General features: G+C 45.2%; 1 protein-coding gene across 35 annotated transcripts in view; it reads left to right on the top strand.

The window, feature by feature from the left end:
* Positions 1–3,653, top strand: part of Celf4 (CUGBP Elav-like family member 4) — a 281,102-nt gene extending 277,449 nt beyond the window's left edge. For all 35 annotated transcript variants that reach the window (XM_087896184.1, XM_087896185.1, XM_087896186.1 and 32 more), the window contains one exon: positions 1,637–3,653. Coding sequence is in view for 9 of the 35 variants with exons in the window: in XM_087896217.1 (XP_087752343.1) it covers positions 1,637–1,663 (27 nt within the window). In the remaining 26 variants the exon portion in view is untranslated. The remainder of the gene's footprint in view (positions 1–1,636) is intronic.
* Positions 3,654–17,623: the final 13,970 nt, after the last annotated feature.

Raw genomic sequence — 17,623 nt, forward strand, 5'->3', positions numbered from 1 at the left:
AAAAGACAAAATTCCTCAATTATCAAACATGGGATCATTTAACTGTATAAACCATTTTTTTCTTAAAAATAAGGAAAACATTTTAAACTATTTCTGCGTGGTTGATTTACTTGCACTTGAAAATATTGTGATTTTATTTTCTTCTAGAAATTTGGGGGCCTTTTTCAATTGACACTTTCCTAGGTTTGGCCTTTTTCGAGCTAGTGTGTTTTAAATCTCACGTTATGAAAACCAAAACCAAAATATCTGTAGAAACAAAATGATGAAGAAAAAAATTCTAAGCCAAAAAACTAGCGTCCAAAGCCAGCGGTCTCTGAGAGAGAGCCTGGTAAAAATTTTAAGGTTTGTACTGTAGCCACTTGTGCTAAATTGACTATGGGGTGGGAAGGGTGGCTGGGGTCACGGGAGGGGATTTTTGGTTGGTTCGGAAGAAAACAGTAGCAACAAAAGCAAAATGCATCTTTTTATTTACAACTGAAAAAGGGTCCTTGACAAGTGTTTTTTAATTTGATTATTATTTTCTTTGGTGTTGTAATTGTTTAGACTGCTGTGTACGGTTTGCTGTTTGTTGAACCAACAGTGTGAAAACCTGCCAGCATGGATTGATACACGCATGACGTTGTCCCTCCAGTGGGGGCTTTGCAGTTATAGTTTTCTTGATGTAACCAGTCACCCCCATGTATAAGTGGAAGCTGCTTGCTAGAATGGAGATGAGTCTCATTTGTTAATTCACAATGGTTAAGCATTCACCTTCTGATTCTAGTCAGATCATGATTTTTTTTTCCTTAAAAGCAAAGCAAAACAAAAACCACCATTGGAAACAAAAATTCAAGAACTGTTTCAGTTAATTTATTTAAGTTTGATAATTAAATCTATTTTGACCTTTTTTAGGTTCTCCCATCCAGTCCCTGGAAGTTCTGAATTTCCTCTAAATTCCCTGGCATGTATGAGAAAAATATTGTGTATGTGCATATGTGTGTGCATAGATGCATTCACATACACACATATCCATGTATATACACATATGTGCAGGTGAATATATTCTACACATATATCCAGATATACATATATATACACACAGCCTCGCAAATAGTTACTGACCTTGGGGAAGAAGTGGTTGGTTAGAAACTGGGCAAGGATTTGGCAAAATCTGCAAAGCGGCTAGCTCTGTCTTTCTAGTTTTCCTCAAGCTGGGGAGGATTGGTCTGGCCTGCCACACTTTTGCTGTCTTGTTTGCTAGGCTTGTGTATACATATGGTATCTGGGCTAGGTCCCTTCGGAAAAGTTGAATTACAAATTTATATCCCACAGTCCCAAATTCTTCTCCTAAATCTTAGCAGTCCCTTAATCCAGAACCCTTCTTAAGGAAGCCAAATCAAGAATTCTCTTCCAACATGTAAGCCCCAGCTATAACCGTCACCACTAGACTGCCCAATGGTTTCTCAGTCTAAATAGAAGAACAAATTTCTTCTGGCCGTATCATGATCATGACTAATCCTCATACTGGTCTCTCTTGCTTCCCACCCACCATCCCCCCAGAAACCCTATCTTCCCCAGAGGCAGGATCCTATTGGTGTTTGGATGCATTCTGTGTTTTCACGCTTGGCTTAATCAGCCCTGATTTTCTTCATTTTAGGGCAGGATGCTGAACGGGCTACATTAAAAACAAACCTCTTTCTCTCTCTATTTATAAATGAGAACTGTTGGATGACACCTTTGACATATCAGCCAATACCAATCAAGCTGAAGACTCCAGACACTCTGTGTGACTGTAACATTTCTTCAAGGAAAGTATAGCGTCTATGGAGTGCAGAGGGCACGTGTTTGGGGAAAAATACACATGACATAAAGATGACGACGACAAAGAAAAATGAGATAAAACAAACAAAATCCCGCAACTTTGAAACAAAATAACGCGAGCCCAGATGAGGAAGCTGAAGGGCTGGGCACTGGAAGAGCCACTGCTGCTGCCAATCGATCCTGGGGCTTTTCCAGCCCGTGGGCACCTGAGGCAGGCAGAGCAAGCGTGTCGCGGGGCCTGGTCCCCAGCAGGCGGCTGGGAGGCCGCCACTGAGCATCTCTATCTGTCATTCCTTTAGCTATTTAGGGACCAAAGGACCAAACTTTTTATTGCAGATGTGTAGCTCTGTCTATTAGAGGTGGAATGGAGGCCAAACTCCTTCCTGCCTCCTGGCTGTTCTTGAAACAGCTTTAGAGCGATTCTATGAAAAATGTAATAAAAAAAAAATAAAAAATAATAAAAAAATTTAAAAATGAACAAAAAAAAAACAGGAAAAAATAATGCTTCAACGCTTTTAAAACAGCAAGATACTAGTTCTTTGATACTTTGAGAGGCGCTTTGATTACCCCCATTGAAGTCTCTGAAACTTTCCTATGGTTTTCTGTATTATACGTCTGGATGGAGCTGTTAAGATAAACCTATTGGTGGATATTTGGGGAAAGCAACAAAGATATTAAATCATTATCCAAGAAGAGTGAGAACACGTGGGGAATCAAGGGACTTCGAAGGCAAGGTAATTGTTGTGAAAAGTCTGTAAATGCTTCTAACTTTTCCCCCCTCTTAAAACCATAATAGTTGTACAGAATTTTAAAAGGAAAAGTTTAAAATACCTATATCATAGAAGAAAAAAATTAGAGGAAAGCAAAAAAATAAAAAATAAAAAAAGGAAAAAAAAACCTTATAGAAGTTAGCGTTATGCTAAAATCCCAGATGTTGTAGGACTGTACTTCTGTAGAGTTTAGACTGAGCATCGATCCCGTCTCCCCGCGAGTGCTGTCGGACTCGGTCCCCAGGGCCCAGACCGGACTGTCCAGACCTGCGGGCTCCAGCCGGAAGCGCCCCTCCGCTAGGAAGCGCCTCTCCGGAAGCGTCCTGCCGCCTCTCGCTTCGCCCGCCCGCCCGGGAGCCGCGCGCGTGCGCGCTCTCCGCCCTCCTCACCTCTGCTTCACTCGCCTTCTGTGCTTGTTCCGGAGACTTTCCAGGTCAGGGAGAACTGGGAACTTTTCATCTTCAAACAACTAGACAACACACACACACACAAAACCTTAAACAAGAGAGAGAAAAACAAACAATCTTTGAAGAATTTCTGAAACTGTTTACAAGGAATTTTGAAAAACAGGGATGTTTAAATGATGCCGGCTCTGTTTTTCTGTAAATAAATTTGCATATTTTGTAGGACTTTTAATTGTAATGATAGAGAAAAAACAAGGAAAACTATTTAATGAAAGCACGATATTTATCTTTGGTAAATGACTTTAGAGCAGTTAAAGACATTGCTTAAAAAACTCAGAATCAGAAAAACACTGAATTATTTAAGAACACATATATTTTAAAGTATAACATATTTATTATAATTTATTTGCACCCTTGGGAAGACTTGCTTTGCATTCTGCCTCAAGAGCTTCTCATTGATGTCCATCTGGAGGCCAGAGGGCTCTCGGAACTACCATTTTTTTTTTCTTTAGAACGACAAAATTCTGGTTGCTCTCAGGCCTCCCTTTTCTTTCTGTCTGTTCTGTTGTTGTTTTACTTCATTTAGTTTTCTTTTTCTTTCTCTTGACTCCTCCTTTTAGGATGTCCAGATGTTGTAAAAAAAAAAAAATCAGCTGCAGTTCAGTACAACTGCTCTTTTCACACCGATTCCCGAAACTCCTTGTAACCTTCTGTAACTATTGGATGACGCTTTCTCCAGCTTAGCCCTAAATAAAGCACAGTTTAAAAAAAAAAAAAACTCCAGAGTCTGATTGCTGGGTACCTCTCAGGTTCCTTCCAGTTGTGCTTCAAAGCGTCAAGGTCTGTCCAGGACCTTCTTTTCTTGGGATCTGCCATACGGGTCCTCACTGTGACCCCAGCAATCCAGCTGCTGTGTGTGGGAACAATAAAAGACAAACCTGTTCACCCTAAGAAAGCTTCAACTGCTACATTTGAGCCAGTCTCCATTTTGGTTTGGGCTTCCTGGGGGAGAATTGGTCACGGTGCCTAGGCATAAATATCATGGTCCGCTTTCCTCACTGACAAGTGGGAAACAAGGCTGTAGGACCTGAAGACGAACCTCGAGTAGGGCAAGGTCTTCGGGGAGGAGTCAGTGGAGGGAGGGACACAATCCCAACTTTGCCACCAGGGAGCTTTTTGCTTATGACCCTACACCTGCAAGGAGAGTTTGCCTGGGTGGAGAAAACGGGAGAGTGGATGCCCTTGGAGTCAAGGTGCTGGGGAGAGTATAAGGAGAGGAGCCGGAGTCCCACTCTGGGAAGCCTCTTTGGAGTGCTGTCTGCTCACGCTTAGACATGGCATAGACGCCCACGCTCCGAATGTCTTAGATGTCTTGGGAGCAGGTGAGTAATGTTCTAAAGGGAAGAGGACAAGAAATAGGGTTTCCTGGAGACCAGGAGTGGGACTCCTGAGTGACAGCTGGGACAGAGGAAATCCAGCCACATGTTTTTCTCAGGTCCTCTATGAAAGATTCAAATTTCTCAATATTCTTTCTCCTCCCTGCCCTACTTCTCAGAATTCAACCCTGAAATATCTGGTCTTGGGATGAACAGAATCCAAGAGTTTGTCACAATTCATAGTTGGGGTAGGAGGGTTGTAAAGTTTAAGGTGTCTACAGGAGGGAAATTGAGCCTTAGGGAGCAGGAGGCCATCCGTCATTTTTGGAGTGAGGGCATTGCTTTACTCCAGCTCGGCTGCTCCAAAGGGGTGGTGAGGGCAGTGATGACAAAAGCTGCAGAGCAGTCCCTAGCACCCATGGGCCACGCCCTTTCCCACTTCTACGGTGCCAAGCACTCATCCCATGTGTCGCGTTCAGGTCCCGGAAGTGTCAGCTAGAGCAAAGAGCTCTCTATGAATCAGGAAACATGGACAGGGCTCCAAAGCTGTGACTCCACCGTGGAATGGTTCCATGAGAGAGTAGACAACCGCCTCTAAGTTAATCCCCACACCCCGGTCTTCCCAACAGGATCTGAACTCAAGGGGAAGCCAGCTCTGCCCATCCCAGGGAACCAGACTTCTTGGAAGAATTAACTTCCAGTAGCTGCATGTCTGAGGTTGTAATACCTCTGTGAGGTGTCTTCTAGGTCATTTTCTGGGCAATGAGAGAGAATTTATTGTTTTTGAGGCTTGAACTATGTTTAACTATGGTTTCTGTAGGATATTAAGAGCTGAAATACATCATACCAGCTAGAGAAAGCCAGCTTTCAGTTACCAGTCATTCTCAGACCTAAGGGTACTCACCACACCATCTGCTCCTTTGTATTCCCCTCCCACTGTCACTCTTGTGTCTGAGACAATAGCCTGCCACAGAGGTACCCTGGTTTAGGGCTGCGGGGACCCTTGGAGCTGCCACCAGAGAAGGGCTGGCTGAGATGCCTGTCAGTCACTTCTGCTTCAACACATGGCTGATGGAGAGATGCCGTCACCAGAGCATCATGAATGTACCAGTTGTATAAAATAAACCCTGGATGGCAAGACTGCACACCAAGCAACTATTGTGTGTTTAACTACAACAACATTTGTGTGCATATTGAGCACAAAATGAAATCTGTTAACCTCTGAGGCAAGGTACAGAGTCTTTGAAAGCTTGCTCAATGTTATGCTCCACAAGCTTACAGGGAGCTATGGGCCCCATGGCTCACCCATCCTTCCTTACAAGGCACTTTTGGTATACAGAATCAAAATAGCTCCAGTCAAGTCTATACAAATTTCTTTTTTTTTGTCCTCTCCCCCTCCACTACTGATATCCCCCATGCAGTGCAGGATATCACTTTATAAAGCCCCTATTTGCGAGAGACGCTCTATTCATGACTATAAACCTATTTAGAGCGTAACCCCAAAGAAAGGTAGCTGCATCATGCACCTTGCGTGCCCACCCCCTAGTTGCCTCGCCTATCAGTTTATGAGTCAGTCTGACATAGGTGTCAGGTACAAGGAACTTCATTGCTGCATCCTTCACTTCTCCCTTCGCCAAGTTTTACACCGCGCTGGGGTCTAACAGCTGGTGGGAAGCTGACCCTCATGGTCTCTGGCCATCCTGCAGGGTGGGTCTGCCTTCAGGTGCAACCCTGGGTCTATCTCCAGCACCTTGTGTCTTCAGCTCTTCCTCTAGCCTTTAAAATCCCAACCTTTTCTGCATTCCCTTCTCAATGCTGCCATTATGAAAACAGCACTGAGACCTTTCATTGACTTCTTTCCTGTCTTCCTCTGACTGTTCTAAAGGACTGGCTTTTATCCCCTTCTTCCTCAGCCCTCCCACATTCAGAGCACAGGTCTAATGGGTCACAGACATGTCAGAGCCTCCCTCTGGCCAGTGTTGTGCTGTTGCCATCTCCTAGCGAGTGCTGTTAGTGTCTGGGAACTCCTCTACGGATTCCTCTGGTATAGCGGTGGGTGGTAGGGCTGGTGTGTGAATCGTACTGGATCTACACTCTACCTGACTGCATGCCTGGCAAGGTGGATAAAGGGATATGTGGGCACTGACGTCAGGGACCCGGCTCAGCTTAGCCCAAGGCAACAGCATCAGACTTGACTGTGAATGCCACTTGGCCATTTCCCAAAATAGAATCTCTCCCCAAAGACAAATTATTAGCTGCCATTGATGTATCACCTTCAATAGACTATTAACTTCTGGCAGTTAGATTTGTCATCACTGTTGAGTCACTCTGCCTGCAAGGACAAATTATAGATCGCTGGGGCTTGTTCCAAAGAGGTAGATGTTCTGAAATTGTCTCTTAAGTGGTGCTGGTGGCACGTGTAGAGTAAGTTGCATAGCCAATAACCCCTCTCATTGGATTTCTGGGCTTCCGTTCTTTGCTATAAACTCCTATTCGTCACCATAAGCCACCTATTCTTCTCCCTTCAAATTCTTGTCACTCTGGCTCCTGCCTCTGGTCCCCAACACTCCCAGCTGCCCCAGGCCTGGCTCGCGAGCTCCTGCTTCCCAGACCCCTCCTTTAACCCCACATCCTTTCTCCTGGTAGTCTTTCTATGGATCTCTTCAAGTAATTCTGCTCGTCTCCACTTCGGCTGGTGGTGATGGTGGTCTAACCAGGAGTTGCACCATTAAGAGAAGGTGGAAAGACCAGTGTCTGAGAGCAGAGAGTGTGAAGGATTGGGCTGTGACTCACCAGGATTCCATACCCAGTTCCCTCCAGTGCCTTCTGTGTGACTTTGAAGAGTTAATGTTTGTGAGCCTTGCTTTCTTCAAATGGGGATAATACCACTCCCAAAGTGCTGAGAAGTAAACACACACACACACACACACACACACACACACACACACACCCTCTAAAGGACGAATCTTTGAATGCATGCTCAGAATGAATGTAGTTTGGGCTTCAGTCATCTCCTCTTTCCCTAATTATATTCCACTGGCCGCTGGCATCCCACCCAGAGCTTAAAACGGACACCATGCTAATTAGATCAGTTTTCGTAAAGCTCAATCCTTATCATGCTGGGTGCATATACCTCTGGCTCCCGTTGCTCTTATCCAGGGTCCCCAGTTAGCTGCCACCTGATGCATCTGCACCCTCTGCTTGTCCCTTACTCCATGAGCATCCCGAAGCTGCTGTGATGGCTTCTGCGTGCTGCCACCTTCCTCCTGACCCAGATGGTCTCAAGCTGCAAGCTAATTTGATTGGAAAAAGAGCACAATAAAGTCTTTAAGCCTGACACTTTCCCTTCACTGAGGAAACCAGCATCACCAGTTTCTCCTGTTCCTATGGGTGTTTAGTTAGATGCCTGGTGTGTTGGCAGTGGTATCACAGCTCACTCTCCTCTCCCCACAGTCTCACCAAGTGGTTCAGGCTGGCCTTGAACTTGTCTCAGTCTTGTGGGATTACAAGCATATGCTGTCACACCATGTCTTGTTTCTAGAAGGGATGGACCGAACTAGGCAGTGATTGGCCTTGGCAGTGGAACACACAGAGATTTGATTAGCAGTCAGTCACTCTTGCTGTGGAGACTCCACTCTCTGAGGCATGAGCGTAACCCATTTATGGGGTGCTAGCTCTGTCCTAGGTGTTGTGATGAGAGCTATTTAATCAGATTCTCATTTGTTCTCCACAATAATACTATGACAATAGTGTCATTATGCCCAAGGGAAAAAATGTAGCTAAACAAGGTAAGTCCCTTGATAAGGTTGCCTGGAGCTGAAGGGCTGTTGCACTCCTTGTCTCCCTCTGGCTGTCAATCTCTCTTAGCGTATCCTTGACACCCCTACACCCTTGCCCCATGTCTCCCATCCCTCCCTTCTCAATACTCATTTTCTTCAGATCTCCATTTCACTTAGAAATGACCACATCCCTATTGAGATGGTAACCACTGTGCTTCTTTCTCATGATGGAATAATGCTGCATCTGGAGTTCTTGAGGGGAGAAAGGTGTGCCTCCACATGGCTAGTGTGTGCATAGTTTTCTCTGGTAGCAACTGGTAGTGGCAGGGCCAGAGAGACACTATGGAAGGAAAGAGAAAAACATCCCCCCCCCCAAAATCTTCCTTTTTTGTTATTAACAAGAGGAAATTAAAATAAATGTTATATTTACTGTCATTTTCTGCAGCTCCTGGAAATGTGAAAGCCTTTTATGTTATGTCAGCTATTTCCCAGGATGCTGAGCTTGGGAAAAACCTTAAGAGGATTCTTAAGACTGAATGTAGACTGATTCTCCATCACTAAGCACTCCTGAAGACCCTTACTTCTCCAGCTAAGGCTTGGCTTGAGGGATCCCTTGTCTTCAGGATCTTCATTGTGACTAATTTTTGTTGTGACTCCTCCCTACCTCTTCCTGGGGCATGGGTTTTGTGGTGACATGAGACCTATCGGACCTGGAACTAGCTGTCACCTTAGTTTTCTACTCCCTGCTTTCCTCTTGAAGGTCAGAGAAAGTCCTCCAGAATGAGTCCCCTGTGGGTCATTTTTAGCAGTGTAGGCAGGATGTGTAGCCTTATAAACTAACATGAGATTTCACCGGGCAGGCCCCACACTCTTACCTAAGCCTAACTTAACACCACTCCAGCCTTGCTCAGGACTTCAGGTCCAATCATTTGGCCATTCTTTTTGGAATAGACTCGACCTCTATAGCTCAACTTTTAGGTGACACTAACAGGGGGACAGCACTTTTTCCTTATGTGTTCTACCATTCAAAGTGCACATAGCATTGGGCTAAGCATTAGGGTGGAGAGGTCAGAGCAATGGTCCCTTACAGAGGTGCTAGTTTTCCTCTGTAATCCTGGAGGTCATTCTGGAAGGTGATGTCACTTTCCTTGATGGAAACAACCAGAAACATGGACAAGGTAGGTAACTTGCCCCAAATCATACTGCAAGCAAGCAGTGGAGCCCAGACTCAAATCAGCCACCCTTGTGTCCGCATTCATAGACAACCAGAAGACAACTGCAGGGGCCAGGAAGCTAGAGCAGGGAACGCATGTAGCCTAGACTGGAGAGCAGGCACCACGGGAGGATGAGTGGGTGCTGAGTGGACCTAAGGGTGGAAGGCATGGAAGAACAGAGGGCGTCCGACCTGAAGAACCACAAAATACCCTCGGAAGGGGGTAGGAAATAGGGCCTTGTTTAAACCAGTGCACTTCTCAGTCGTGATGAACCACTCTCGTTATTCCTAGCACTCCTAACCTCACAATACAGGTAAGTTTCAGTGGAGTGTGGAGGTCTCAGATTGCATTGCAGAACTGGCGCTGAACCCAGGGCTTCCAGCAGCAGATCTCTCTTCGTGTTACCAGCATGTGGGACAGGTTTCCCTGTTCAGAGTGCACGTCGAGGCTCAGGAGGCTCTTGGCTAGGTTATCAGATCTCAAAGGCACACATTCCAAAAGGCCAGAAGAATGGAATCAGACTTTGCTAGAGAGGCACAACTCTCCCCACATCAGTTTCCTTCTCTGAAGAGCGAATGTGTCTCTTGGGTCTCAAGTTTGTCCCAACCCCAGTGCATCTGAAACTCCCTGCCAAGTGCTGGAAGGGGCAGCGGGCAGGAGCAAGAGCAGAGGCGGAGCACAGCGTGAGTGCTCACAGCCCGTCCATACTTCTGACATGCATTCCCAGAAAGAGAAGCACATACAGTATTCCTCCCATCCCTTTATCCTTCCCTCAGCTCTGGGAGAAGCCTGTTTGCTGGGCTGGAGAGAGCCACCCATTTAATGACTAACTACTTCAGCATTGATTGCAGGCCTGGCTCAGAGCAGGTACTCAGTAACACTGACTGCCTGTGTACAAAAATGACAGGGTTGGAGGAGTCTTTCCATGGCCTCGTGCCCTGCCCTGCACACTCTGTGATGCCTCCCGGCTCCCCTGGCTCCATTCTGAATAGAGATCAGAAGTAGCTTCTGGAATAATGGCTACTGTGCCAACATCCTACTGGGACCCTTCACATTGGTTTATGGATAGAGATCACCATGCCTTTCCAGATTTCTGACCATTCAAATTCTTGTCCCTTAACACAGAGTCTAGGGCCCATTTGCTTTAGAGGGCTTCCTATTCCCTGCAGAGGAGAATCCCTGGGCTGGGCCTACTTGGCTTATACCCTGATCTTCATTGCAGGGAGTTTGTAGCTCTCACCCCAGTGAGCTCTGAGGACAAGAAGCAAACACTCTACTCCCAGTCTCCTAGCACTGGGCTGGTGGTTTGTAAACCAAGTGGAAGACAGGTTTTCATTGGGAGTGAGGATATTTTGCTGGGTTATGGAATCCATTGGTGAGAGGTTGAGCAAGAGTATGTACGTGGTCTCAGACAGTGCTGAATGACAAAAGAGAAGTTCTTTACAGCGCAGAAACCCGGCCAACATCGCCTTACCCAGCTGATCCAGGCTCATCTCGCGGATTGTGATGAAGCTGTCAAGAGGCATCCTGAGGGTGTGGCGCCACTTTTTCTTGCAAAAATGCATCATCTGAATCAAACCCACAGGAAACATCAGATGAGCATATCAGATGAGTCCAAATTAGGGAACACACTATTAAACAAATGGCTTATACTCCTCTACAGAAACATGACAACTAACCACAATTCATGATTCTGGATTAGAACCTTGGCCAGCATGTGCCCATGGTTTTTTTTGTAAAGAATATTAGTGCAGCAACTGACCAGAGTCAAATGAGGTCCATGCATTATATTACATGAGGGTCTACTGTCTTCATTTCCTGATTGTGAGCACCATGCTTGTGTAATAAGCTGTCCTTGCGTTTTGGAAGTGCACACATAACTAACTACTTGCAGGAGACAGGGGGTGCTGGACCTTCAGCTTACCCTCAAGCATGTTTGAAAATAATAATGGCATGGTTGTAGGTATGTCTGTGAGAAACAGGGAGTGACCAAGCAAATGAGCAACAGTGTGAACTCTGAAACCCGAGGGTGAAAGACATGCAGGCATTCTTTGTATCATTTCTAAAACTTTTCTGTATTCTAAGCTTAACACAAAACAGTTGGGTAGCTCCTATTTAATCTTCAAATATTCAGCCCACATTGTACTGCATATAGATAACAGGCCATTAAAAGTAAAGAAAAATGTTGAAAAATAAAAGCCAACAGTGACTGTGGCCAATGTGAACAGCTGTTCACTGTCCATTCCCCCTTTCTTTGCTCAAGCAGCCTGACTGATGTCTCAGTTAAGTTTTACTATTGCTGTGAGGAGACTCCATGACCACAGCAACTCTTATAAAGAAGATATTTAATTGAGGGGGCTTGCTTACAATTCAGAGGTTCAGTCCATCATGGCAGGGAGCATGGCTGCACTCAGGAAGTCATGGAGCTGGAGAATTAGCCGAGTGTCCTACATCTTCCAGGCAACAGAAAGTCAACTGACTGTCACACTGCGTGAAGCTTGAGAAAAAGACCTCAAAGCCCACGCCACAGTGACACACTTTCAAAAGAAGGTGTGTCCTCTAGCCTCAATGTCTGGATTAAAGGCATGTGTTATCCAGCCTCCTCCAATGAGACCACACTTCCTCCAACAAGGCTACACCTCCTAATAATGCCATTCCCTATGAGCTTATGGGAGCCAGATACATTCAAACTATCACAACTACCCAGGCAGAAAGCAGTATCACCACTGAATCCATTGTGTGTGTGTGTGTGTGTGTGTGTGTGTGTGTGTGTGTGTGATGTGTGCTGCCTCAGGTATTCTGCAGGCACTGTTCACCTGTTTTTGAGGCAGTATTTCTCAATGGCCAGAAACTTGCCAATAGGCTAATCTGAGTGGTTAATAAACCCTTTGTTTCTGTCTCCCCAATGCAGAAATTGCAGGTGTGTACCATAACACCTAGATTTTTTTTTGGTCATGGGCTTTGGGGATTGAACTCTGATCCTCATGGGTACAAAGCAAGGAACCTTACTAAGCTACCTCCCCAGCTCTATTTATTCCATTCTGGATAGAGAGGACAGCTGTGAAAAAAGGACAGTGCACATGTGTGTGTGTGTGTGGGGGGGGAAAGATAGTGTGAGAAAGGGGAGAAGGGAAGATCCCAAGTCATTAACAGTACCCCAGTAGATAAGCACCCACACTTACCTACCAGGCCAAGGTCGCCTGAGATGAAGGTCATGAGGAATTGAATCAGGTCAGTTGGATGACCCACATCAAATTTAAGGTATGACAATTTTGTGGAGAGCAATAAGACTTTGTATACATTTATCAGATTATAGTGGCAATTGCCAGGATCAATACAGTTGTAATTGCCAGGATACAATGACAGTTGAAAATTTTACAGGGTATACAAGATTAATACTGTAGCAGCAAGCCATTTGGCCACTTGTTCGTTTCTCAACTGCCCAGACCCCCCAAAATAATCACACAGAAACTGTATTAATTAAATTACTGCTTGGCCCATTAGTTCTTGCTTCTTATTGGCTAACTCTTACATATTAATTTAACTCATTTCTATTAATCTGTGAATCGAAATGTAGCAGTGGCTTACTGGCAAAATTTTGGCATGTATGGTGGCAGCTCCATGGCATCTCCCTGACTCCACCCTTCTTCCTCCCAGCATACAGCCTAGCTTTCCCTGCCTAGTTCTGTTCTTCCCTGCCATAGGCTCAAAGGAGTTCTTTATTCATTAACCAATATAAACAACACATAGACAGAAGGACCTCCCACACCATAATGTCAAGACCAATTGTCCTGTCAAGCTTCCATGCTTCTTTGACTTCTGAGGGAACATACAGAGAAACACAAAGTGACCTCAAAGCTTCTCTGCCTGAGGGAACATGCTGGTCTCTCAGGAACTGGAAGACTCATTGTGCCTCGGGAGTCATGGACTCTAACCTGAAAAATCCATGACATATACCTCTCAAGGAAGCTAGACTGGGCCAGCTCCATGATTCCCTGCACCAGCTCAGAAGTCCCAGCCTTGAACCAGCTCTCAGCTTTGCCTGCTGCTGACATTCATCTAGGTTGAGGTCTGCAAGGCCAAGTGTAGCCCTGAGTGGATAATAAAGTTCCAGACTGATGAGAAAAATAGGAAAACAGCGCTCTAAAACTGGGGTGGTAGGTTACTCTGCTGGGGCCAGGAAGGAGCTGGAAGCTCTGCCTGAGGCAGGACATGCCGTGGGAAGCAGTAGTGATTGGGAGTTGGCAGGTCAGTTCCTGCGGTCAGTCTCCATGTTTCAGAGAAGCCTGCTGCCACCTGCTAACCTCCAGATACATTGTGACAATGCCTGCTACGCATCTCAGTAGGCATGTGGACAACCTTTCATTGGACCCCTAATTTGAACAAGGCAAAGGCAAAGGCAGGTGTGAATATGGATGTTGTCTACACTGTGTGGGCTGAAACACTCCTTTTGGGCTGGCGTAAGGGAGGGACTTGGATGTCACACAGATAGGAATCGAGCCTAGGCGGTAATGGAGCACTAGTGAGACAATCCACTGCTCCAGAGGGTGGGAACCTCACAAGTCTCTTCCCATGGGCCTTGCTTAGCACACACTGAGCCCCTACGGCAGTCTGTAAGCTTGCTCACGGTCTTAGTGCTTCTTCTGGTGCTGTAATAGAATACTCTGATATGGAGAAGTCAGAAGCTTGCAGCAGCTGCACAGTAGAGAGATGGGTGTGTACTGTTGCTCAGCTCCCTCTAGACACTCCAGGATCCCTGCCAGGGAATGGTGTGACCCATAGTGAGGGAGTCTTCCTGAAAAAGATAACAGCCCCTCCGCATGGAAGCCTCTCTCCCAGATGACTCATGATCCTCCCACGTTGACAGCACCAAGCACCACATTTACCTTATCTCCCCAGTCTCCACATCTTTAAACACACCACTCCTTTGCAGGTGAGGATGGAAGACAAGGGAGAATGTTCTAGAAAGATGGGTGTCCTAATGCTTTAGACAAGAATCTGTCCTCATGAGATGTGGTTTTTTATTTCTACCCCAGTTTCACTCTGCTGTCTGTCCCTGGACGGAACAAGCTGTAAAGCCACTGACATTCCTGATTCCATTTCTCTGCTCAGTGGACCTTTCAAGCTCAGGCGGGAATCTGTGGGGGTGAAATGCCAGGCAGAGCCACTTTGTGCCTGCTCCTTCCACCCCAGGAAGCAGCCCAAAGGGACCAGAGTTCTTTTTTCTGTCACTGCTCCAAGCGGGTCTTTCTCGCACTCAGCATCTCTCAACTTTTGCTACCCATGACAGAGTAAATCTCCTCCTGTTATGGATGTAGTAAGCTGTCATTCTGAGAAGAAACACATAATGGGATATTAAAGAACTCATGGATCTCCTCATTCATGCTCAGAAAAAATTATTACAATGTAACAAAGTCTGAATAACATGAATTTATTACAATGATTTAACATTTTATCACGTGAGTTAAAAATGCCCCCTCCATAAATAACCATCCATGGAAAATACAGAAAATTTACACAGTTTACCATTTTCCAATGCTATATAAATTCAACTAGCTAAAATCTCTCAGAGAAGAAGGCTTTGAAAAAGTGAGGGTTCACTTCATCTCACATGGTCTCTCCCTCATCTCAGCATCCTACTGGCTACCCCAAGACCTAAAGCAGGCAAGGGTGGAGAGGAGGAGGGGCAGCACCCAGGAAAACCAAAGAGGGGGCATCCAGGAGGGAGTCCAGTGTGAACAATTGTTTGAATGGTAGTGCCATCTGGGGCCAGCCAATCAGTTGATAGACTACAGAAAAGGGGAGGAATCAGTTCTCAAATGGGGCTGGTCTGGCCACAACTCACCGCTCGTACTTCTCTAATGCCAACACAGCTCCCTGCTTGCAGTCCTTTTGGTTGCTCCATTTTCCAAAGAGAACAGTGCCCAACTCAAGTTCTTTAGAACTTTGACCTCATTCTGACTTTTTCTAGGGCTAGGTCAGCAGAACAGGCATAAAACCTGTAGGTGGACTTATCACCTTCATTTTTACATGGAATTTCATGAACTAATGTATCTGAAGCTCAGAAGGTACCAATAACTCACCTGTATATCTATTTCACAAATGGTGAGGCTAGCTTTTCCAAAATAGCATATGTTAGTTTGGAACTCTAATAAGAAAGCGGTATCCAGTGAGATACAGCATGATGCGGTGGGCCATCACAAAGGCTCTAGGCTTGCAGCGTGGCCAACCTTTTGATACTGCAACATGATGATATTATATACGGTACTCATGTTGGAAAGCTGCACAATCAAGTTACACACAAAAGTGACAAAAAACAACAAAACTACTCAAATTGTCTTAGGTAAGTTTATATTTTGCATTGCACCACATTCACAACTATACTTGACCACACGTGGCCTATGGGCTATGGTTTGGATATGTCTGTAAGGCTTACTATAGCCAGGAGTACACAATGCCAGGAACATAAGGACAATATCACAAAGTGGTGACAACTTAGGTAGTTTTAAGTTATTCACCCAGAAGGACTTGGAAAGAGAAGCACATCATTGGGGCGTGTCTGCAGTAGTGAGCTGTAGTGGGGAGCAGAGAGAAGGTAATGCAGGTGGATGAGGCAGAAGAGGGGCATGGGACCAAAGACTGAGAGCCTAATGTGCTCCTCTAGGGCTGTGCTCCTTGGTCTGTAATACTGGGGAAGTTCTTTGGATTTTTAAGTATGGAAGTGATAAATCCTAAATTTGGAAGAAAATGATTACTGCTGTATATTCGGCCCTGGGGAGGGAACAATAGAGGTGTCCCAAAGCCCACCATCTCCAATCTCCAGTTCTATCTGCTGGCTCTCCTTTTCTGTTTTGTTGAGAGAGCTGCATGCAACCTGGAATGGTACCAAGGTTGCAAAGGACTTAGGCTCGTTTCCTGTCCTTCCTTCTTCCCCTGTTCTTATGTGCTTACCAACCCCTCTGAGAGTAATGATGGAGAGCTTACAATATGCCAGGAACCATGCTGTATTTTGAGGAATTAGTGATGAATAAGAGTGGCCATCCTACTCTAGTCAGCTTAGTGTGTAGTCTAAACGAGGAATCGGGAAAGGGCACAAATTGTTTATGAGAGGCTGAAGTGTGGCAAAGGCTGTCACAGTGCCTTCGGAACTCATGGTTCAGAGTGCCTGGAAAAAGTGCAGAGGAAAAGAACAGTAGGAGTGGGAGCTAGAGACTGCAGTGAGTCAAATCATAAAGTCTTGAGCTGTAGGCGAGCAGACATCCAAGAGCCACAGAAAACTTAACTTTCCACTAGGGTGTAACATGGTAAGAAGACCCTGGTAGCTTCAAGGATGATAGCAGGGATGAGGTGCGTACTATGTGCTGGGCTGAGCACCCTGCATTCGCTCACACAACCCTTATAATAACATTAAGAGAAGGGGTTTTCAGGATCTCTGTGTGAAGACAAGAGTGAGGTAGCGCCCATCATGCATTCTAAGGTGTATGCAGGCCCTCCGGGGTTGACGTCTCAGAGAAGTATGGTAGAGACAGGGAAGCTGGTGGGATTTTAAAGTTGAAAATGGTCTTGAGAGTTTGGATATTGACTCAAAACAGGAAAGAAAAGTAGAGAAGAAAAGTGACCCTCACACTCACCTGAGTTTGAACTACTCCATACTATGTGATGACCTTGGTGAATCTTGTTAAACTTCATTTTCATTATTGAGTGAAAAAAAAACCAGCTCAAATCCTTTGTGTGCATACATGTATATTTGTGTGCACAGTTTCACCCCATAAAGGATTCAGGATGGCTTATGAGGAAAACTCTTATACTGAAATCAATTTTAAACTCTGAAAAGAACCCCAACTCCTACAGATTTGATGAGATACAGATAGCAAACTGTCTATAGCAAGCGCTTTGTGAGCAGCCAAGCTTTCCTGAACTCTACTTCACAAGGCCAACGCTTTGTATTCTCCTCCCATTACAAAGTGTCTTTATATATTTTGTACTGGGTAACTGTTACTCCAGATCACCACCCCACAATGGCATTTTTGCCCTCTCAAGTTCTTCCTACCAACAATGTTTTCTGTGTCCTTTATTGGTACCCCTATATACTTCATTTGTGAAATTAGTTTGCTCATGTTTTATAATCATAATTTTTATTAAAAATACATTTTTTCCCATAAAGTATATTCTGGTCACTGTTTCCTCTCCTCAAGTCCTCCCAGATCCTTTTCATTCCATTATTAACCCAAATCCACACTCTTTCTTTCTCTCATTAGAAAACAAACAGGCAACAACAAA

Source organism: Myodes glareolus, chromosome 13 (genome assembly GCF_982192425.1).
Source record: "Myodes glareolus chromosome 13, mMyoGla1.1, whole genome shotgun sequence".
NCBI lineage: Eukaryota > Metazoa > Chordata > Mammalia > Rodentia > Cricetidae > Myodes > Myodes glareolus.